We start from the raw sequence: 24,322 nt of genomic DNA, 5'->3' as shown, positions 1-24,322 counted from the left end.
CCAGGCAGGGAGTATCCCCTGGGAGTGTGAACCAGCGACTGTAGAAGTCAGGCTCCCGCCCTACTACAGACCCTGGGAGACCAGAGGCTGCCATCAGGTGCTGGCCCGCGCAAACAGTAACTTCTGTCGCAGCCTTGAGGGTTCTCAGGCACGCACGTTAAAGGGGGCCAAGGTCATCCTGGGGATGTGGCCTAGAGCTGTTAGGAACTACGTTAGTGTTTTGTTCGAGCCTTTCTAGGCCAAACATGAGGCCCGTAGAGAGGAGGGCTCACGGCCCTGTGGATACAGTGTGGTCCAGGCGCGACTGTCACTCACTTCCTAGTTGCATTACTTACTAACCGCCCCCTCTCCCCTCCCAAAGTCTCCAGGAAGGGTCCAAAGAACCTATAACTCGAGACGCATCTTTTGTTTCCCTGCAGCCCGCCATGCAGCTGTCTCTGAAGAGCTTTGGGGTCAACTGCACGCCACAGAGACTAGGAGACTAATTTGCTGCAGTGATCTCTTTCAGGCTTTAAAACCCTACACACAAACACGCGGGGGCGCTCCTTAAACCAACGCAGGCCAGACGTGAGGCCGCAGTCAGCAGAGAACTACAACTCCCAGCAGCCCCGGCGAGAGCGAAAACTACCAACTTCCGGGAGCCGTTTCCCGTGAGCCAGCTGCTCCAGCTCCGCCCGCGCCTTCGGAAGACCGCAAAGTATCCTGGCCGGCAGCGGCGGCCGGGGTCGCAGGGTCGCGGCCACATGGCGTCCGGCGAGGAGCGGGGCTCGGGTCCCGGAAGCGGAGGCCGCGAGAAGCGGAGCCGGCGCCGCGGAGGGGCGCTCTGGTGTCACTTCCGCTGGGGCGGGACCTCAAGCTCTCCCGCGCAAATTGAAAAGTCTTCGGTGCGCGGTTGCCACCCGGCTGCCTCTGTTCCGCGCCGACTGCCTCGGGAGCTCTGGCCCAGGTGAGTCGGGGGCGTCGGGCGCAGGTTTCGGAGCCCTCCGCCTACCTGACCTGAAGCGGACGGGGAGAACCCTTCCCGGGAAGGGAGCGGAGCGGGCTGTGCTTGGGCCCAGGGTGGCGTTCTCTCGGGACTCCAGTCGTCCAGGACCGGGAGGAGGGGGTCCGGCGGGGTCTTCCCGCCCCGGCCGCAGAGTCCCGAGTGCTGATCGCGGTGCAGGCCGCGCCGAGGCTGCCCTGAGCGCAGGGAGGGTCTGCGGGCGCAGGCTCCCGCCCGCCGGACTTCTGCAGGGCTGCCGCCCAAGCTAGCAGCTCCCCTTTCACCTGCAGTCCCCACTCTTAAATGTGGAAAAGTGAATTTTCTTCTTGATGTCTTGCAGGATAAAGGAAGCGTGTCTTCTGGAATGGGCTTGCGGGCCACTCGTGCACAGCCTGTGGACAGGAGTGAGGCGGTGAGGTCGCCGGTGTGGTCGTACCTCGCGGGTGGCAGGCGGGCCCCCTGAGATGGTGCCCGCCTTGTGGCCCCAGGTCATTCCCACTCCGCTGAAGAGGAAACGTTTAGGCGCCGTATTTACCTAGCTTAGAAGAAACGTACAGGTTTCGCAAAATGTGTACTACCTCAGTTTCCCTCAAAGGGGAAGAAAACTCTTTTTAGAGGCATTATCTGAGAGGTAGGAGGCTAATTGCTTTTCTCAAACTGTGGCTTGAGGAACACCTGCATCCCAATTACCTGCCGTATTTAAGAGTCAGAATCCCCCACCCGTCTCCACAACTGCTAAGTGCACTGCTGGCCTAGAGCTCCGAACTTCGAGACAGTCTCAAGGTGAGGCGGATTCTTACCCTGTTCTTTCTGCCTTTCCCCCCAGACTTAATGTTTGCTGGGAGGGGTTTATGTTATGAAACACTAAGCAGCCGTTCAGCCGCATTGCTTTTACTTTTTATCTTGAGGAGTGGGGGTGGGGGGTGGGTGCTAGAGCTGACTCTTGAACCACAGGGGTTAGAACTGTGAGGGTCTAGGGGCGCCTGAGTGGCTCAGTCGTTGAGCGTCTGCCTTCGGCTCAGGTCATGATCTCAGGGTCCTGGGATCAAATCCTGCATGGGGCTTCCTGCTCCGCGGGAAGCCTGCTTCTCCCTCTCCCACTCCCCCTGCTTGTGTTCCCTCTCTCGCTGTGTCTCTCTCTGTCAAATAAATAAAATCTGTACAAAGATTCGCTGGATTTTTTTTTGATGAATGCAGTACAGTACTGTAAATGTATTTTCCTTGTGATTTTCTTTCTTTCTTAATTTTTTTTTTAAGATTGTATTTATTTATTTGACAGAGAGAGACACAGCGAAGAAGGAACACAAGCAGGGCGAGTGGGAGAGAGAGAAGCAGGCTTCCCGTGGAGCAGGGAGCCCCATGCAGGGCTCGATCCCGGGATCATGACCTGAGCCTAAGGCAGACGCTTAAGACTGAGCCACCCAGGCGCCCCTCCTTGTGATTTTCTTAATGCCATTTTCTTCTCTCTGGCTTACTTTATTTTAAGAATACAGTATATAATACATATAACATACAAAATATGTGTTAACCGAGTTTATGTAATTGGTAAGGCTTCTGGCTATTAGTAGTTGAGTTTCGGGAGAGTCAAAAATCATACGTGGATTTTCCACTGGGTGGGGGTGGGTGCAAATAACCCCCCTCCTTGTTCAAGGGTCAACTGTAGTGCTTCAGAAAGGTCTGAGTCAGCTCCAGAATTTCTGCATAGAAGGGACTTAAGGGCTTCTTCCTGGGTGGAAGGGGGTAGATCTTAATAATGCTTTTTTTGGAGAGATAGAGATTCTTGCACTTTTAGCACTTCCTGGGTGCCTAGGCTTGGAACACACGTGATTCCAAGTGGGAAAGCACTTTGGAAAGAATAAACGTTACGGAACTATCAAGTGACGTTAGAGTTGGTGATTAGCATAAATATTCTAGACTGGAAATTCTTGGCAGGAGCCCAGTTAAAGTATTAAAGAGCAGTGATTCTCAAATATCTAAGCAATAACAATGGCTATATCAGTTTCCAAGCCCTTTTTCTTATTTTTCTAAAACTTTTGAGTAAATATATTTTGCTCTAAATATTGCTGTTTTTCCTTTCTCCTCTCACATCATGTAGTTAACTTGGCACTATGGGGATACATGGATTACTGCAGTTTATCAAAGAAGCTTCTGAACCCATCCATGTGAGGAAGTATAAAGGACAGGTAGTAGCTGTGGATACATATTGCTGGCTGCACAAAGGAGCTATTGCTTGTGCTGAGAAACTAGCCAGAGGTGAACCTACTGATAAGTAAGTTTGGACCTTGTATTAATTAATTCTTTGTCACCTAAGAATCAGACTTATATTGGGATCGTTTTCATTCAATGCCAGGTTTATTAAGAAGTGAGACTGAGAACATTGCCAAATCAGGAGCGACTTCGTTCTGTGATGTAGTATCAAGACCCCCATAGACAAAAACCAAAGACTGTGTCCTTTATTCTTTACCTAAGAAACTGAGCCCAGTTTGCAAAACAAAGCAGTTGCTTCAAAGGGACAAGGTGTTCTGACTCCCTTTTACTTTACTTGGGGCCCAAAGTGGTGGGCCTTGCTGATATCCAATCATAACTGCAACTTCATTTGAGGCATGTTCCATGGACTAATATCTTCTCTATTTTTTTACATAGAAACATTAGAAAAAGAAGCAAGTATAATTTCAGAACAGAGATTTTCTGGAGCGATTTGATCACTATTATGAATTTTCTTTTTTGCAATATGTAATTTATTTCCTGGAGGAAAGGCTCCCGGATCTTGATGTGACTTACTTAATCACAATGAAAAATAGGAAAAATGTGTTAATGCTGTTTGTTTCCTGGGGGAAAGAGGGAAAGTCTTTATTGAATGGCGGATGTTTCGGGCTTTCAGGCTTATCCAGTTAATTTGACCAAAGGTGACCCGGAACAGTACGTGTGGGATCTGAAGGAGCCGGAGCCCTGCTGCCACTCCATCTGAAGGCCATTTCTTTTCTTTTTTTTTTTTTCTTTTAAGATTTTATTTATTTATTTGACACAGAGAGAGAAAGCACAAGTAGGCAGAGAGGCAGGCAGAGAGAGAGGGAGAAGCAGGCTCTCCACTGAGCAGGGAGCCGGACATGGGGCTCGATCCCAGGACCCAGGGATCATGACCTGTGCTGAAGGCAGCCACTTAACCGACTGAGCCACCCAGGCGCCCCGGCCATTTCTTTTCTGCCACTAAATTTGAATAGTGACAGGTGTAGCTGAAGACTATAAATTTTTCATTCTACCTGCAGTATTTCTTTGAATATTCTTCACAGGGGAAGAACTTTCTCTAGTTTTTTGTAGTTCTTGGGATTCTGAGATTTTTGACTAATTAGAAGAGTTGTCCAAAATACAGAAAATATCCTTTATTAGAGATGTCATTGATGAACTCCACAGACCTGCCATGTAGTAATTTATTGAACTAAAAAGTTTCAGGACTTTCTACAAAGTATTGTGGACTTTAATTTTTTTTTTTTCTCACAGCAACTAATAAGACTTTTTTTTTTTAAGATTTTATTTATTTATTTGAGAGAGAGAGAGAGCATGAGAGGGGGAAGGTCAGAGGGAGAAGCAGACTCCCCGCTGAGCAGGGAGCCCTATGTGGGACTCGAACCCAGGACTCCAGGATCATGACCTGAGCCGAAGGCAGTCGCTTAACCAACTGAGCCACCCAGGTGCCCCAATAAGTCACATTTGATAGAGTTTATTTTTCCTTTCTTATCCACCTTTGGATGGGGATATTAACTAGAAAAGGTCAGAAAATATGGATAAGTGTATGATAAGCCTTTATGACAATTATAAGGAACGAGGTAGGTCTAATATGCTGACCTGGTAAGATTTCTGCAACAGGTGTCTGATGTTTGTATTCTGTCTGATTAAAAAAATATGTGAATTTCCTTTGAGATTTATGATTTTATATTTGCTTTCCCCTATCTTTTACATGATACTTCATTAGTAGGCCCAGAATTAGTACAAAGTCACTGTTCTGTAGACAAATACATGTCTGTTGTCACTGGTTTACAATAAAAAGAAGGACCACATAGTCTTTCATTAAGATGAGTATTATGTGATTTAAAAGATTATCTTTTAATATTATGTCTATTTCTGTTCTTTAGTTAAAATATCCTTTTCTTTATAAATGATGGAAGTTGTAATGTGGCTCTTTTTGTTAATTGCCTTGCCGGAATAAAAAAACTAAAAGCAATACATGATCCTTGTTTAGATCCTAGACTGTTGGGGGAGAGGGGTAGCAACGTTGTGCTGGAGCCAACTCATACAAGTTTGCTATACACCATCTTCTCCCAGTTCAGCATTTGGTGACCCCGCATTGGTAGTTTATTCACCATTGTAATATATTCGTGTCAGGGAATTTGACAAATGCTACGGAGCAGGCACCCCTTCCCACAGAACTGGTTGTTAAACCTTTACCAGGACACCACTGGTTATAAGAAACACTGGAACAATTGGACAAAGTTTAATATAGACTGTATGTTAGATGATACTTTATTGCTTTTAAATAGCTCGGGTGTTGTAATGGTATTGTTGGAGGAATCAAATATTTATTGTACTGTTCTTTCAATTTTTCAGTAGATTCAAAGTTTTTTGAAGCAAAAAAAAAAAGTAGGGGAAAAAGGCAAGATTTGGAACCACAAAATATCAGAACTGGAAGGGATGTCAAAACCTTTTCATCTGCAGATGAGAAAAGCAGGGTTTGCAGTGTCAAATAATCCATCATTTGTCACATAGACCATTAGGATCCAAGGCAGGATTTGAACCCAAGTCTAAATTAGAGTTTCCATTTCCTGTGAAAACATTTGCTTAAAAAAATAGTAAAAACCTTCTCTTTCATAATCTGTCTCATCTGATTTTAAAAAGAGCAAGAGTATTACCTTACAAGATGCCACACACCTAAATGAGTTTTTCTTTATTTTCATAGGTATGTAGGATTTTGTATGAAATTTGTAAATATGTTACTCTCTCATGGGATCAAGCCTATTCTCGTATTTGATGGATGTACTTTACCTTCTAAAAAGGAAGTGGAAAAGTCTAGAAGAGAGTAAGTTGATTCTCTAGTCACTCTCTAATTTAATTGCATTTAAGTCTGATGCTGTAGTCTTATACCAATTTTCTTAAATTTTAATTTGTTGAGGCTTGCTTTATCGCCTAGTACTTGAACAAATGTCTTTAAATGTTCCATGTGTGCTAGAAAGGAATGTGTATTCTCCAGTTACTAAGAGGAAGATTCTATATCTGTCCAGTAAGTCAAGCTTATTGATTACGGTGCTCAAATCTGTATTTTTACTGTTTTGTTTGTTTTTTGTCTTTTTTTTTAAATTTTTGTCTACTTAATTCATAAATTACTGGGAAAAGTATGTTAAAATTTGGTAGTGGATTTGTCATTTACCTTGTAGTTCTGTCCACTTTTTGTTTTGTTTATTTTGAATCAATTTTATTGGTTGCGTTCAAGTTTAGAATTAGTTACATTTTTGTGGTAAACTGAAACAATATATAGTGACTCTTTTAAACTCTAGTTAGGCTTCTTTTTCCTAAAGTCTATTCTGTTTGATATTAGCATACCTATAACTTTTTTCTATGTTTCTACTGTCTTTTTTTTTTTTTTTTTAATTTGTTCACCTTTAGCTTTACTACATCATTGGTTTTTAGGTTTGCCTCTTATAAAGAACACATTACCATGTGTATGTGTGTGTGTGTGGTTTATTTTTTATAAGATTTATTTATTTGAGAGAAAACTTATGTTTGTGTGGGGGGAGGGGCAGAGGGAAAGAGAGAATCTAGAGCAGACTCCCTGCTGAGTGGGGAGCCTGCCTGCCCATGGCTGGATCCCAAGATCTTGAGCCAAAATCAAGAGTCAGCCACTTAACCGACTGAGCAACCCAGGCACCCTATGTTTTGTTTGTTTGTATCCATTCTGTCCATCTTTGCCACTTCTTGAAAATCTTTTAAATGGAGAGTTTATTCCTTTTACATTGACTATTAATTACTAATATATTTTAATACATTATTTCTCTTGGTATTTTACATTTGTCTTCTCTTTTTGTGTGTGTGTGTGTTTTGTGGTTTTGTTTTTGTTTTTGTTTTTTGGTAACTCCTACCTTGCTTGACTTCTGAATTGATTGTTTTTCCACCCTGATTATATTGTCTCTTGTTTCTAGTTGAAAAGTGAAGCATTCTGTTTCTCTTCTTTTAATAGTTACCCTACACATGTTATCATTCATATTTAACAGATTCTAGTTATTTTATAACAACAGACCTTAGAAGGAATTTCTTTATTTTAATAAAGCAACTATGCCACCTCATTCATCCATTCTTCTTTTCCTCCTGTATTTGTTCTTAGGTCCAGGAGTCATTATTTCTGTGTGGGAAAGACCACTGGGCTTAGTTGTCAAAGGTAGTGTGAGTCGCACCCAGATAGAATTAAGCCTCGCTGAGGGAGCATTCTGTTAGGGTGCTGCTTTCTTGGTTTTGCTCTCTCTCTGGGCCTAGAATCAGGTGAGAGTTTTTCAGATCTAGGTTTTTCAATCTAGCTGACTTGGAGGGCTCTGATTTTTTTTTTTTTTTTTTTTTTTTAATTCCAGTATAATTAACATACAGTGTTATATCAGTTTCAGGTTGGAGAGCTCTGATTCTTAAAGCCAGAACTATATAAAGTTTATTTACAAAGGAGTAACTGAAACTGAGTCCATATTCTATTACAAATAATGTATAGTTTACTAAATATACTCTTAATAAAAAATTAGTAGATTCTAGGTGAGTTCTAAAAGGATGGGTGACAGTCCCAAACTAGTATGGCTAAGGGATTAATCCAAATCAGGTCCCACCTGGGTGTCTCATGTTCTTAATTCTAATTGCAGATACTTATTAATTTTCTCTTGCTAAGCTCAAAAATGGCTAAAAAAAATGTTACAACTGTCTGTCTGTCTGTCTCTGACCTGTGAAGTCTTTTTGTCTTTGTAGGATGAGCTTTCCCTGTGACAATGTAGCAGCGGGAGAGGCACTTAAAATCCTTTTCTACAAGTCTCTTCATCTGTGGAGCCCAGTCTAAAAGTGGAACTAGGGAATGTGTGTGTATGTGTGTGTGTGCACTTTTAAAGATCAGAACCTCATGAGTTCTGATTGATTCTTCCAGTTCAGACTCGGGACTGTAGGGTTTCTCCTTCTTCTGTAATACATCTTTATCTCCTTTCTTCCATACTGAGAATATTTTCAAGGGCACAGGGGGATGAAGTTGCAGTATCTTATAATGACTCACTTATCTTATCCCAAAATAAGTATAAGTATTTTATTACACTCAACAGTAGATTCAGAATAAAATACTGATGCTACCACTACCAATATGATTATTGAAAACAGTTAAAATTTCTTCTTCCTTCGCATATGCTCTCTCTTTTCCCATTTTAAAAATAGCAGTTCTATATTGTTAGAATGTGTACTATCACTGTCTCCCTGTTTAATGGTATTTGGTATTGATTCTACAAATTACCACATATTTGCTTATTATAGACCATTCTGCAGATGTTATTTTGGTTTTTCTGAAATTTGTTCTCTAGTAGATCCCACAAGCTCACAGAAACGGTATTTCTCAAGTTCTTCATATGTTGATAAAGGTGCACCTTTATGCTTGAAAGTTAATTTTGATGGTGTGAAAGCCTTGACTCACATTTTCTTAAGTGTCTTAGTTACTCCATTTTCTTTTGACGTAGAGCATTGCTGTGGAAGTCTGAGGATAAGCTTGTGTGTGCGTGCATTATAAATCACTTGTGTTCCTTTTACTAGAAGCCCAAAAGATTTGGGTTCATGTTCTCAGGGACCTGGTAAACACTATCAGATGAGTCAAACTTTTTTTTCCCCTTGCAGAAGACGACAAGCCAATCTTCTTAAGGGAAAGCAGCTTCTTCGTGAGGGCAAAGTCTCAGAAGCCAGAGAATGTTTTACCCGTTCTATCAATATCACACATGTGATGGCCCACAAAGTCATTAAAGTAAGCCAAATGAGAAATAAAGCCAAAGTAACCAATGGCTAAGTTCATCAAAGCTAGTTATGAGTCGTTTATTGGTGGGAGAACAAGAAAGTGAAGGGAGGAAAATTATTCTAGGCCTAACCTCAAGGAAGGGGCAGGTCTCAGGAAGAAGGGAGCAGTATCTTTCAACAGAGGAGAGGAGTCCAACAGTCTGCAAGGGAGAAATCCTAAGGACTAAGGGACGCCCTCCCTTTCTAGATATTTGAGTTTGGTGGGCATCTTGTTCCGTAGAGATGGAAGGGATGGTTCCTGGAGGGCCAGTCTCACCCCACTGTCATGTAGTTGTTAACACTTAACACCTCTACTCTTCATGGCCATGGGATTTGTCGAACCAGCCTCACTGGCTCAGGACCTCTCAGACCCCTAGTCTCCTCAACCTGCTTCTGCGTAGAAGCTTCTTAGCACCATAGATCTTCTTCTGCGGCCGGCAGCTCGAGCCCTCCGTTCCCCTGCTTCAGGCCTCTGTTCAAACGGCTTGGTAAACACAGGAAAATAAATACAGAGATTAAATTCTGTAGTTTTATCAAAACAGTGTCAGATACACTTTCGTAGTCTGAAAAGAAAGCATGTTATTTTTATGGGGAAAATATATTCAGAGCTCCAAACAAATGTCTTTTATGCTTTTGGAGCATAGCCGTTCTTAAGATGCAAGCTTTCTTTCTACAATTTGAAATAATTTTTTCTGGCTTGTAGTTGTTTCTCTCCCTCTGAATATACAGCAGTATTTTCTCCTATAAATTGATTTTTTTAAAAATAAATCTTTGTGGCTATATGATTAGTTCAATATGTGCTAGGACTAAAAGTGGAAAAACCCCAAAGGAGATGATTTCTGAAAATAACATGAGCATGTACATGTTGAGGCTGGTAATGAGATGGGAAGTTGTTGAGTTCTCTCTAGATACTCTGCTGGAGATTGACCACGACCTTCTCTGGCAGGCTGCTCGGTCCCAGGGAGTAGATTGTCTCGTGGCTCCGTACGAAGCAGACGCACAGTTGGCCTATCTTAACAAAACGGGTATTGTACAAGCTATAATCACAGAGGACTCTGACCTCCTCGCTTTTGGCTGTAAAAAGGTACTTGACTACAACTATATGCTGCTTTTCTGTGTAGTTGGCAGTGGTGTAAAGCAAGGAAATAAGGTTTTTCCTCTCTAGGAATCATTGATACCCGCAGTTAATATCTACCTACAATGATAATAATTTTATTTAAAATGAAAAGGGTTTTGCTGCTTGACATTTGTGCAGTCTGGACACTTTTTCATAATAAGCCCTTAAGGTTAGAAGGTTTTATTGTTGTTTTATCCAAATTCTTCAATAGAGCGTAGACTTATTATTTTTATTTTTGGTATAACTTATATGCTTTACATTTTTCAGTTAGGTGAGGTAAATAACTTATCCAGCCGGTTGCTTTGCAGTTATTTAGAATTATGTATAAAGCTGTTCAATGGAAAATTTTATCATGATGTAGTAAGGGGGGAATTAAGATACAAAACTACAAGATGATATCATTTTTGTTACTGCCAATGTTATTTATATCATCTATAAATTTCATAGATGACTAGAAAGATCTGTCAAAGGATTAATGCTGGGTAACAGTGATAGATGAGAGATGTCAGGCAACTTCTGTTTTCTTCTTCCTGAATTTCTATGTTCTCCAAATTTTCTACAATGAGCATGTATTACTTTAAGAATAAGAAAAAGGATTTTTGTGTGAATCACTGTTTGATCACCATGACAATCCTGGATGTCAGTGGAAGGTAAGAGGTACAGAAAGGGCATTCTTTCTCCCAGAGTCAGAACAAGGGAGTCCTGGCACACGACCTGGTCTATCCTCATCTATGCTTCAGTTTCATTTATTTGTAGATTTCATAGTAATTAACTGGCCTGCCTATCTCTCCTCTCTCTCAGTGCTATGATAAAGAACAAGAAAGAATTCTTAGAAATATTGCAGTGGATTAGATAATGAAAAATTAAAATGACCCTTATAGGTATTGACTATTTCCCTTCCTTTTGAAGGTGATTTTAAAAATGGACCAGTTTGGAAATGGACTAGAGATTGACCAGGTGCGGCTGGGCATGTGCAGACAGCTTGGGGACGTGTTCACAGAGGAGAAGTTCCGCTATATGTGCATTCTCTCGGGCTGCGACTACCTCTCCTCGCTGCGTGGGATTGGCTTAGCAAAGGCCTGCAAAGTGCTAAGACTGGCCAATAATCCAGACATCGTGAAGGTAAGAGTGAGTCGCCCAGTCCGGTTGGGTTTCCGGAGCATTTCTTACGTCAGAGATAAACCCTTCAGAATATGAATTTTAAATATTCTATCCTCTCAGTAGCCCATATCATGTCATCAAAAGGACAAAATGACTAAAACACTAGGATTTTGCTTTTGGCAACTGATGGACCTGCTTTAAGCAATTGGCAAAATTTTTTAAATGAAGACTAATGTAAAGAGACTTAAGGGCAAAATGTTCTAGATAGAATTAATGTTAAAATGTATTATCTTTCAATTTCTGTCCTATTCTCTGTAGTGGTGGCTCTCAAATTTTTTGGTCTCAGGGTCCCTTTACCCTCTTTAAAGCTCTTGGTGGCAATAATTTTTGTTAAATGGCTTATAGCTGTTGGTATTTACTGAATCAAATTCAAACAAAGATAAAATGTTGGTTAATTTAAAGCTAATAGTAATAAATTCATTACATGTTAGCATATGTAGCATATTTTAATGAAAAATAGTCGTGTCTTCTGAAAACGTGAAAATTCTGACAGGGATTGCACATTTATGTAAATCTCTTTCACATGGCTTGATAGAAGACAGCTGGGTTCTCCTACCTACTTCCTCTGACGTAGTATCATGTGTCCTGTGTCCTCTGGAAAACAGACACCTGCATCACCGCTCGATCATTTCTCTGATAGCTTTACCTTTTAAAAAAAAAAGGGGGGGGGCAGCATATGTTGAAGAAGCTCATTTCGCCACCCCCGCCCCACTCCCCTCGGGGGGAAGTGGGGGGGCCCGAGGGGAAGGGAGCCATGCACTAACCTGCCAGTGACCCCAGGGCCACTGACTTCTGCTCTCTGCCTCTCCCCTTGTTCATCTGTGAGTGTGGTAGGGAGTATTTAAACCACTACCAGCTTTAATCATCCATGACTCTAACAGAAGTTAGAGGTCACCTTCATTTTAATTCTCGGGTTTTGTATGTTTGTATTTTGCTGTGTGGATGAAAGGGACTTTGAGGGCGGGGAATGTGTCTTAATGTCACACCTGGGGATATAAACTAGATGTGTAACTGACTTGTTCATAATAATAGAAAAATCGAAGAAAATGCTGTTACAGTTTTTAGTGATATGACATGGTCGTGTTTGCTGGTAGAGGCTTTCAGTGCAGATAAAATCAATTGATTTTCTGTCAGTCCTCAGCCTCTTCTAATGTGAACCAGTTGATCTTGGTGATGATACACTCCCTATTCTGTATTTGCAGATAACTAGTAAATATTTTTACATTCATTATTAGGTTATCAAGAAAATCGGACACTATCTTAAGATGAACATAACAGTACCAGAAGATTACATCAAAGGATTTATTCGAGCCAACAATACCTTCCTTTATCAGCTAGTTTTTGATCCCATCAAAAGGAAACTCATCCCTCTGAATGCTTACGAAGATGACATTGATCCTGAAACACTAAGCTACGCTGGGCAGTATCCTTTCTGAACCAGAATAGTAGAATTTTGCACTTGTTCCATATTTTTATGGTGAAACTTTTGGTGAGGCATTCAGTAAAAAGCCTGCAAATTGTTTTTTTTTCTTTTTTATAGTGAAACCTATGTCTTTTAATTATCATTTTAATTATCATGCTAGTGAAAATTCATTTCATTTTAATTATTGTGGTAGTGAAAATTCAGAGCATCTTTTTGTTTATAAACCTGCGGCTCATCTATCATAACGTGCTAATTACTTAGGTTGCCTTGACAGAAACCTGTACTGAGTCGGTCACTTAAGGTACACATTCCAAAGGTGGTACTTCTTGGTCGGCAAGTTCCACTTCCTAGGAGGGGCATTGTGGATGTGTGAGCCCACCCGTTGAGGATGCCCTGCACAGAGACCCTGGCTGCATGCACGCAGGCTGATTCAGAGCTCAGTCACGTAGCCGGTGGCCAGGACTCCCTCTCCGTCTCCCTGGGAAGGAAGTGATGACGTGGGCTTTGCTTCCAAAAATGGCCAGCCCCTACAGTGACAGATAGAACCTAGCGGATGACCCCTGTGGTTGTCATCTCCTACAGTGACAGATAGAACCTAGCAAATGACCCCTGTGGTTGTCGTCTCCTACAGTGACAGATAGAACCTAGCAAATGACCCCTGTGATTGTCGTCTCCTACAGTGACAGATAGAACCTAGCAAATGACCCCTGTGGTTGTCGTCTCCTACAGTGACAGATAGAACCTAGCAAATGACCCCTGTGGTTATCGTCTCCTACAGTGACAGAAAGAACCCAGAATGACCCCTGTGGTTTCAGTCATGCTGAGTGTGGAGAGTAAGGAATACACTTTTCGATCTTAATACGTTATCGTACAGTTGTTAATAAAGGCATTTTTCCTTAATCTTACCAACCAAGGTATTTTGATGATTCCATAGCTCTTCAAATAGCCCTTGGAAATAAAGATATAAACACTTTTGAACAGATTGATGACTACAATCCAGACACTGCTACGGTAACATCTTAAGGACTTTTTTTTTTAATGACTTCATCTTTTAGAGAGCACATTTTAATTACATCTCAGGAACTCTGACTAAAAGATTTTTATTTTATTTATTTGAGAGAGAGCATGAGCAGGGGGAGCGGGAGAGGGAGAAGCAGACTTCCTGCTGAGCAGGGAGCCTGATGCGGGGCTCAATCCCAGGACCCCGAGATCCTGACCTGAGCTGAAGGCAGACACTTAACCAGCTGAGCCACCCAGGTGACCCAGGAACTGTGACTAAAGGCAAATCTTCATTTTGTAAACATCTTCTATGCATCTCTATATCCCAGCACTATGCAGAATATGGGTTTAAAACAACTCAATGATAGAGAAATTATCTTAGAACAGATATATTGGCTAATTTTCTTAAAAAGCAACCAAATGATATATCACCAGACCTTTAGACATGAACATTTCATCTGAATCTACAAGCATTTGATGGTTTTCTTCTCGTCCCACCCCATTCGCCTCTGATATTTGGCATAGTTGAAAGTTCAAACCTAGAAACGCTACCATTGGAAGTAAATGCTGTTTTCTCGCTCACTCATAAGCACTGCACAAATATTAATGGAACACCCCTGAACTGTGTCTCTGAGCCCATTCCCATTCACTTTTTCCCAGTTGTGTATATCCCTTCTGACACACTCCCCCACCATTCTCTCCTTTCCCAGACTCTTCTCTTTTCTGTTCAAATTTATTCCTTAAGTAAGTTCTGATTATTTTATCTTATTTATGCAGAAAATTCCCACATCTTTAACCTAATCTCTAGTCTAACAACAGCTGCATAATTCTAAATGTTTCTTGGATCTCTACATAAATGATTTCCTATAACCTTAAATCTATCCACAGTCAAAAGAATTCCTTAACAGTTTTCCTTAATGACATTTCTCCTGTTTAGCACTTACTAATGCCTAAGTTATGTCTCCGTAGTTTACTTTGTGGTTCTTCCCAGCAGAATATAATTTTCATAAAGGCAGGGCTTTATGAACTTCACTGCTGTATTATATTTACCACGTTTATTTGTTGAAGGAATGAGTATCAGTTACATGATCTCTTTCATTCTCAGACTAGAAGACTTGGAAATAAACTTGGGCTTCTCTTTCACTGCTAATCCTTTTGCTTTTAGTTCTTCTGAATGACAGTTTCTTCTTTCTCATAGCTTCCAGTCTAATTCGGGTCTTTCTACCTTTGCTCACTAATTCAGTTCTTGACTGAGCATTTATTAAGCACTAAAACAAGCATAGGTTAGCTAGTGTTCTGGAATATAAAGAAAAATAAAATATAATTCTTCCTCTGGTGCTCATTGCCTAGGGAAGGGAGATGTGGTTGTATATATAGAAATGTGGAAATTTCCGTAATAGAGATGTATTCTAGTCTCCATGAAAAAGGTGGGGGGCATGTACCTAACTCCACCTAAGGAAAGGATGCTTCATAATAATAATACCAAACATTTATTGGATATTTACTACATCCTAAATGCTGTTTTTTTTTTTTTGAAGATTTTATTTATTTGAGAGAGAACATGAGGAGGGGAAGGGGCAAAGGGACAAACAGACTCCCCGCTGAGTAGGGAGCCTGACACGGGGCTCGGTCCCAGGACCTGAGATCATGACCTGGGTCCAAGTCAGACATTCAAGTGACTGAGTCACCCAGGCGCCCCCATTCTAAATGCTTTCTAAGCACCTTACACATAGTAACTCATTTACTCTTCAACAAGCCTGTGAGGTCAATACTGTTATTCCCATTTTACAGATGAAATGAGAGGGAGGTTAAGTAATTTGCCCAGAACACACATTTAATAAATAGGGGAGCTGTGATCCCAGGTCAAGCTCTCTCTGTCTCCTTTAGAGAAACTGAGGTGTCCTGGGTTTGCAAAGATCAGTGGGGATTTTCAAGATGAGATAGATGAGTGATGCCAGGCTGCAAACAACGTGTGTGGAGTAATGAGTAGTTAATTATGGCTGGCCCAAGACTGTCCTCGTGTTCACTACGTGAAGGGAGCAGAGCTCCTTGAGAAAGAAGACGAGGTGAGCCTGGAGAAAGTGGCCAGTGAGAAACCAGGACCAGTTGAGCGTTGAAAAGAAATCATTACTGTCAGCTGAAACAAACCAAGCTACTAAGAGCACAAATCCCTAACGATATTCGGAAAGAACCTTATGTGCATCAATTCAAATCACGTAAACCTTACACTCAGGTTGCTCTTTCCTCTTTCTCTTTTTAGAACTTCTCTTAATTAGATGTTAGATTTCCTAGTCTTCGACTTTTTCTGTCTTATTCATGTCTTTGTCTTGTGTCATGTTTGTCTTCCAACTTTGTACTATCCAGTATAGTAGCCAGTAGCTACATATGGCTATTTAAATTAATTCACATTGAATAATATTTAAATTTTAGTTCTTCAGTTGCATTGGCCACCTCGCAAGTACTTAGTGGCTAGTGGCTATCCATATTGGACTGCACAGAACATTTCTGTCATTGCTGAAAATTCTGTTGAGTTTTTTTCTATAGTCATTTTCTTTTCTAAGGGTGCTTTCTTTAATTGTACTTTTTTAAAGATTCTGTGTCAGGGGCGCCTGGGTGGCTCAGTCAGTTAAGTGTCTGCCTTTGGCTCAGGTCATGATCCCGGGGTCCTGGGATCAAGCCCTGTGTCGGGCTCCCCATTCAGCAGGGGGTCTGCTTCTCTCTCTCCCTCTGCCACTCCTGCTTGTGCTCTCTCTCTGTCAAATAAATAAATAAAATCTTTTTTAAAAAAAAGATTCATTGTCATGGATCTCTCTGAGAATATCAATTATAATTTCTTGCACATTTTCTCCCATTCTCTGCATTCTCTGTTTGCTCTGAATTGTTTTTTTTCTACTTGTTTTGGCCTTTTCTCTTCCATGGTAGAGACTTTCTTCAAACATCTGAAGCTTCTTGTCTATTTGTTCTTATTTGAGAGAGGCACCGAGCAGCTGGAGAAGATTTGTGAACAATTGGGGCTTATAATCTTGGGCTTTACTCTTGGGTGATCTGATTGCCAACAAGCTGGCTTGATTTTGTTTTCTCTGCACGGTTCCAATTTCCAGAAAGGGATCCACCAGTTTTGACTTAGCACATGTATACGTGGCAGTTTGCATTTTGAGAGCAGGTTAGGGAAAGCGAGTTGGGGTGGGCCTTTCATTTGACCTCTGTCTTCAGACAAATGGATTTCCCCATCTTCTGAATTGCCTACTCCTTCTGGGTTTCAACTGAACAGTTGCTCTGGTTCTGAAGGCAGGTAGGTGTGAGTTGACTGTATGGTCGGGTGGAAGATGAGGGCCCAGGGATCAAATATCCTCATCTTAGCCCTCCCCCATGTGAGCCCTGCATGGTACCTGGTGCCTTAAATCCCTGAGCTCTTCTCACGTTTGTGTAGGAGAAATTGACTTCCCTTTGGGATTCTTTTCTGCAGACACTTGGGCTTGGTCTAAGTTCTTAAAATTTCTCTATCTGTACTCTGTCTTCACTATGGTTTGGGCCATACAGATATCTCCTAATTTTACTGCAGATGGAATTTGATTATTGTTTTGGGGAGATAGTAATCAAAGGAAGGGGACTGAAAAGTGTTTACTCGTCAATCTTCTTTACACATTTGAATTATTGCTATTATTATAATTTCATCAGGAATGATTCTTAAGTTATTCCTTTGTCTCAGAAACTCTAAAATAGTTGGTTGTGTTGAATGTGTCCAGACATTAACGAGAATGTTATGGCTCACTAAGATGGCCATCCTTTTACAGAGAAATTTCTGTAGGAACCATTAATTGTACCAAACTAATTCTTTTTGTTTATCTAAAATTTAGTCTTCCCAGGATGGTTTTCTACTTGCCTGTTTCTCTTTTTTCAGTAAAACCATCAATGGGATCTAATGCCATGAGCTATTATGCTTAAGCTGTTTTTTATAACCATTCACTCAATTATTCCAAATAACCTTCTTTGTTAATTCTCAAGGTGTATCCTGAATAATGTCACCTTGTTTTATTTATTTTTATCCTTTAAGTGAGAGGCTTCGATTAGATTCCAAGTTTAGGTGGGATTTTTGTCGAGTGGAATTCATGCCCTAAGTACCAACATTGTTTATGTCTTTGTTAATTTTTATCTTTGCCTCTCTGCTCTATTAGAATATCATTGATATCCTCTTAATAGAGCATTGTCATCCAAAATATGTTGTAATTGTGAATAAGTTATATTAGCATTAAGAATGATCGCTTACCAGCCCTTACTGGCAATAACTCTTTTATGCAAGATTCAATGTAGACCCAAATAGCTTTCTGTTTGTCTATACTGTCCACTAAAGATGGCACTAAGTATGGGTCAAACAGAAACTGGAGTTTTAGATTAGATCGTTTTGGGGGTGTGAGTGGCTCAGTGGGTTAAGCGTCTGCCTTTGGCTCAGGTCATGATCTTAGGGTCCTGGGATCGAGCCCCGCATCGGGCTCCCTGCTCAGCGGTGAGTGAGTCGGCTTCTCCCTCTCCCTCTCCCTCTACGCGCACATGCATGCGTGCGCTCACTCTCACTCTCGAATAAATAATCTTTTAAAAAAAGAAAAATAAATTAGATTGTTTTGGTTTAAATTCAACCAGGTTTTAGAGATGGGATGGTTGCTTACTTTAAATATACAGTTTTATGGTCTTGATTCTCAGGTGCTTTGTAACTAGGGTAAGCGACTATTTAGAGGCTTATTGCCAGATCATTATTAAACTAATTGCTATTGGGGCGCCTGGGTGGCTCAGTTGGTTAAGCGACTGCCTTCAGCTCAGGTCATGATCCTAGAGTCCTGGGATCGAGTCCCGCATCGGGCTCCCTGCTCAGCAGGGAGTCTGCTTCTCCCTCTGACCCTCCCCCTCTCATGTGCTCTCTCTCTCTCTCTCTCTCTCTCAAATAAATAAATAAAATCTTAAAAAATAAAAAAAATAAAAAAAAAAATAAACTAATTGCTATTGTGTTTTGAAATAATACTCAGATTTTAAAAGCACTTGTTCTGGCCACATTTCTTCAAGTATATTTTAATTTCTTGCACTGTTAATCTTAAGGAGATTCACTTTTTATTTCTTAGAAATGAGCTAACAACTCACTTGACTTTCATTAGAAGAGAAACAGACCCAGGAGTGCAAGACACATTTAATAGAAAAGTGTAGTACCATCAAAGTAGAAAATGTTATTAAAGAATAGATATTTCATCAGAAATTGCTCAAAAGAGTAAATTATTTGCTTATGATTTATGTTGCTAGAGAGGGAAATATTTGGCTATTTTCCTTCTTCAAGTAATCCTTTTCGATTTTACTATTTTAGCCTGCCCAATCAAGAAGTCAGAGTTGGAATGACAAAACATGTCAGAAGTCATCTAATGTTAATAGCATTTGGCATAGGAATTACTGCCCTAGACTTGAGCTGGATGTTGTTTCAAATGCTGCAAGATTGAAGGAAAATCCGAGTACTATGGGCATTGAACAAGTGATCAGTATTAAAGGGTTAAATCTTCCAAGGAAGTCATCCATTGTGAAAAGACCAAGAAATGGTATGTATTTTTCTTGCAGTATATATTGTGAAATATTAGTGAGTGTTGATCACATTTAAGAAATCTTTGCCAAACCCAAGGTCACTAAAATTTTCTCCTGTTTTTTTTTTTTTTTTCTAGAACTTTAGTAGTTTTAGCTCTTAGATCTAGGCCTTTGATCCATTTTGGATTAATTTTTTCGTATGGTGTGAGGGTAAGGATCAAGGTTCACCTTTTTTGTATATGGCAGTCCACTTGCTCCACCATTTGTTAAAATATTGTCCTCTCCCCATTGAATTACCTTGGCACATTTGGTGACAATCAGTTGACCTTGACCATATATGTGTGAGTCTGTTTTGGACTCTGTCATTCTGTATCATGGGTCTCTTTCGCTATCTTTATGCCAGAACATCATCTTAATTATCGTAGCTTTCTGTAAATCTTGGAATTAAGTAATATAAGTCTAAGTCTACTCTAAGTTTGTTCTTTTTTTGCAAAGCTGTTTTGGCTACTCTATTTTTCTCAATTCCATACAGATTTTAGAATCAACTTGTCAATTTAAAAAAAAAAAAAAAAGCCTGCTGAGATGGTGATTGGAATTTAGTTGACTCCATAGATCAGTTTGGGGAGAATTGACTTCTTACCAAGATTGGGTTTTCTGATGTGTTTATTTAAGTCTTGTTTCATTTAGTGTTCAGCAGTGCTGTGTGGTTTTTAGTGTCTTACACACACATGTATTGTCAAATTTATCTCTATGTTTCAGATTTTTGATGCTACTACAAATGATATTTTAAATTTTGATTTCTAATTGTTCATTGCTAGAAATCCAGTTGACTCTTGAACCAACAAGGGTTTGAACTGCGCAAGTCCTCTTATATGTGGAATTTTTTTCATAAATACAGTGCAGTAAATGTATTTTCTCTTTATGATTTTCTTAATATTTTCTTTTCTCTAGATCACTTTATTACAAGAATACGGTGTATGACACATATAGCATACAAAGTATGTGTTAATTGGCTGTCTGTGTTGTCAGTAAGTCTTTTGGTCAGCAGTTGGCCATTAGTAGTTAAGTTTTTAGAGAGTCAATAGTTAGATACAGATTTCTGACTCTGGAGGGGGTCAGCCCTTAACTCTCCTGTTGTTCAAGGGTCAACTGTAGGATTGATTTTGTATTTCAATCTCCTGTTTGTACCGCAAATCCGCATATTAGTTCATAGTGTCCCTTTCATAGACTCCACAGGATTCTGCAGAGACAGTCAAGTCACCTGCAGATAAAAACAGTTGTGCTTCTCCTTGTCCAGTCTGGATGCCATTTATTTGTTTGTTTGTTTGTTGTTTATTTTTTTTTTCCCTTCCTCCTTTTATGTCTTTTTCTTGTCTTCTGGAACCTCCAGTATAATGTTGAACAGAAGTGCTGAGAGTGGAATACTAAGTATTAGGGAAAGCTGTTTTATTTTTATCATAGAAGATGTGTAGAAGTAGAAAGACTAATTGTAATCTGGTCCTTCTCTCTTCTTTCCTTCAGACATGAATGAATGAAAGTCTAACAACAAAACAAAACAAGCCCTTTGCAAACCTTTTAGCTCATGCTTTTGCTTTTCAAATTTAGGTATAGATTATTCATGTTTTGTCAAAATGTATTCCTTATGAGTGTAAATCTTTCCCTGATAATATCTCTGGACCTTTGTTTCCTCTTCTGAAATGGGAACTATATCGCCTGTTCACAAATGTTAGTGTATGTTATGTACTGTAACGTATAAAAGCCCCTTGTCCATAGCAAGTACACTGCATGTTCGTTCCTTCCCTCCTGTTCCCATAAGGATAAGCTGTTCATTTTATGTAGAGAACTCATTATCTCTAAGTTCTTTATGTCACGGTCTGCTTTGTTATAACTGCCACCTGTCAATGGATTTTGTGCCCTGGGCTCACACAAACATAAAATAAAACAGTAAGTTTCTTTCCCTCTTTTAGTTGACAGGCCTTTCATGTATTTAGAGACAGCCATTATGACTCTCCTAAATTTCTTTTCCAAGCTAAAAGTTGCTTACCTACCCAGTTTGTGCTTTGGATACAATACAGGTTTTAATAATTGTGGGACTATTATGGTGAGTGGTTGTTGAAGTGCAGTCTTCTTACCACAGAGCACAATAAATGTTTAGAATTGTGTATTTTCAGCCTTCACCCAGAGACTGTGCTTGTATTATTGCAAACTAAGAAAGATTTTGTTAACATTCCTGTCATTTTACTGGCACTTACTGAGTTTATAATCAAAATCAACTAGTTGTTGTTAAGGCAGGTACAGTTATACTTTTAAACTTAAATCTGGATTAAATTATCTACTGATGCAATCAGTTCATTATAATCCATTTTTGCCTTTCTTGAAAAATCTTTGTGTTGTCTACTAACAGATGGTTATTATCTGTGTCACCTGGAAATGAGAGAAGTATGGCTCCCGGTGTCTCAAAGTTTTGAATAAAACGTGTTTGCTTACGTAATGTTTAATGTACTGACGTCGAGAGCACTTACGCTAGATTCCAGACTGTTCAGACTGCTAGTCACCTGTGGTCTTTCTGGGCACTTCAATTTGCTGTAATTCCACATAACTCATATCCAGTTATTTTGCTCTGCCTTGTCCACTAGGATAATATGAGAGACACTGAAGTGTCCTGCTTAGCATCTAAACCCATGGAATTCCCCCGAAAAGCTAGTCGAATAGCCTTATCACAGTAGGAAAATGCGGTTAGCTTGGCATGGCTGCTTCTTGGAGAAACCTTGCTGAGGATCCTACAGTGTTTGTGTTTACTTCTTCCCTCTTCCCTAAGGGCTCACAATTCTCTGCTTAATAAACAAATTAAGGCTTTTATAAGCAAAATCAAATTTACAGATCTGTAGCTTCTTAAAAATCTGTGTATTTGGGCACCTGGGTGGCTCAGTTGGTTAAGCGACTGCCTTCGGCTCAGGTCATGATCCTGGAGTCCCAGGATCGAGTCCTGCATTGGGCTCCTTGCTCAGCAGGGAGTCTGCTTCTCCCTCTGACCCTCCCCCCCTCATGTTCTCTCTCTCTATCTCATTCTCTCTCAAATAAATAAAATCTTTTAAAATAAAAATCTGTGTGTTTTTAAATTTGAGGTATCCTCTTCTGGTCTCTAGTATTTGGTACCCCCAGCCATTTTACTGATCTCCTAGGGTAGTGACCACTCACTGTTCAGGCTGAGAATTAGTTGTAGTTGGACTGATTTCAAGCACCTGCCCGCTATCTCTATGTTGTTGTCTATGTCAGGCATCAACTGACTGTATTATTTAATCTTATGATTTATTCTACTGCCATAGAATACATTGGTTACACAAGTTTCTCGGGCCCCATGGCTAGGTAATGAGGATCAGAACTAGAGCGCAGGTTACTTCACTGCGTGACAATCCTATATACTTCAAAGGCAGTAATGTATCGGTGGTGGGTATAAGTGGCTGCTGGTTTTATTGGAACATTTTAAAAATCAAATAGGAAATCGTACATTGATGTGTAAATTGCCTTAATTTTTTTTATTCAAAATCAAGTCTTTAGTATCAGAAGTAAATAGCCTTACAGAATTGATTGTATCCTGAAATTTTGGTTTCGGTAATTTCACATTAAATCATACAAATAATTGACATTACAACTTAACTAATCTGTGAAATTGTAAAACACAGCTAAGGGAATTTTTTTTCTTTTGAGTCATTCTTGTATCTCCTTTTGTGATGCATCATTAAAGAAATAAGACTTCCTCCTTAGGACAGTGAGATGCGGACTGTAACAGTGAGGCTGAGTCTCCACACGGAACAAAGATTTACAGGCCATTTTGTTTTTATTTAGAAGAGCTGTCAGAAGACGACCTGTTGAGTCAGTATTCCCTTTCATTTATAAAGAAGACCAAGAGAAATAACTGTGAAGGTCCTACATCCTTGAACTCTTCTGAAATGCTCATGCCTGACGTGGCGGATGGAAGTACTGTTAGAAAAAACGGGAGCGCAACACTTACGACGAGAAATAAATTTGCGGCGTTTTTACAGAGAAAAAATGAAGACAGCGGTGCAGTTGTGGTCCCAGGGACCAGAAGCAGGTACAGTTCATCTACACAGTGTTGTGTGTCTGTTGTATCACCCACTCCGCCGGTCCTTATTCCATTTGTCCTACGTAAACACTGAATCCGGGTTGTCAGTGTGGAGCCCAGCTTGGTCCATGTACTGTTTGTGTCATGTGTCACCTGAGTCCCGACGTAAACGCACATCCGTTCTCTTGAACATCTCTTCATACTAAAGCAAAATAAGAATTGTAGACTTATATTTTGCATTAGAAAAATTGTGTTGTTTTGGAGGGTCCCTTGCTTATTTCTACTGTTTTTTAAGAACTACAATTTTGCAGAGTAGGGTTTGTTTTTTTTTTAAGATTGGTTTATTTGAGAGAGAGAGAGAGAACATGAGCAGGGGGGGAGGACAGAGGGAGAGGGAGAGAGAGAATCCCAAGCAGACTCCCCACTGAGCACGGAGCCTGAGATTATGACCTGAGCTGAAATCAGGAGTCAGATGCTCAGTCAACTGAGCCACCCAGTCGCCCCAACAGAGTAATTTTAGAAATATATTTAAATACAGAGTTCTAATATTAATTGAGAACCTAATACTATAGTAGACATTGGGTTACAAAAATGAGAGACATAGTATTTGTTGAGAAGCTTGTAGTGTAGTTACAAAAATAGGTCCATAAAGAAAATCTGTACAGTGTGGCAGGTAGAACAAAAGTATGCCTGAGGTGTCCTGGGGGCATTAAAGGAACGTCTCCTGCTGAGTGGGTGGTTGGAAAGGGTCAGAGGGAAGGGACAGGTGTCAGGTACTGTTACAAAGAATGGAGCCTCTACCTTCCCCGTGGGCAGAGACATGGAGCATGGGGCACCTACTTGCTGTCGGCTGCTCCTGTTACTACTCCTGCCAAAATGTAAGTCTGCAAAAGGACACTGATGGAGCAGAAATAGACAGGAGGCCAGTTCATGGAGGGTTTGTAAGCCAGGCTAAGG

The 24,322-nt window shown here is 40.4% G+C and overlaps 1 protein-coding gene across 1 annotated transcript in view; it reads left to right on the top strand.

Moving 5' to 3' along the window:
* Positions 1-1,325: 1,325 nt before the first annotated feature.
* EXO1 (exonuclease 1) overlaps positions 1,326-24,322 on the top strand; it is a 35,775-nt gene continuing 12,778 nt past the window's right edge. The window contains exons 1-10 of the mRNA XM_036121627.2: positions 1,326-1,765; positions 3,078-3,251; positions 5,934-6,053; positions 8,873-8,996; positions 9,972-10,109; positions 11,052-11,264; positions 12,539-12,726; positions 13,641-13,737; positions 19,073-19,298; positions 23,128-23,374. Coding sequence (XP_035977520.1) covers positions 3,091-3,251; positions 5,934-6,053; positions 8,873-8,996; positions 9,972-10,109; positions 11,052-11,264; positions 12,539-12,726; positions 13,641-13,737; positions 19,073-19,298; positions 23,128-23,374 — 1,514 coding nt within the window. The 5' untranslated portion in view covers positions 1,326-1,765; positions 3,078-3,090. The remainder of the gene's footprint in view (positions 1,766-3,077; positions 3,252-5,933; positions 6,054-8,872; positions 8,997-9,971; positions 10,110-11,051; positions 11,265-12,538; positions 12,727-13,640; positions 13,738-19,072; positions 19,299-23,127; positions 23,375-24,322) is intronic.

The sequence above is a fragment of the Halichoerus grypus genome, chromosome 7, assembly GCF_964656455.1.
Source record: "Halichoerus grypus chromosome 7, mHalGry1.hap1.1, whole genome shotgun sequence".
Taxonomy (NCBI): Eukaryota; Metazoa; Chordata; class Mammalia; order Carnivora; family Phocidae; genus Halichoerus; species Halichoerus grypus.
Note: the sequence above shows the minus strand (reverse complement) of the source record. Positions and strands in the feature narration are given on the sequence as shown.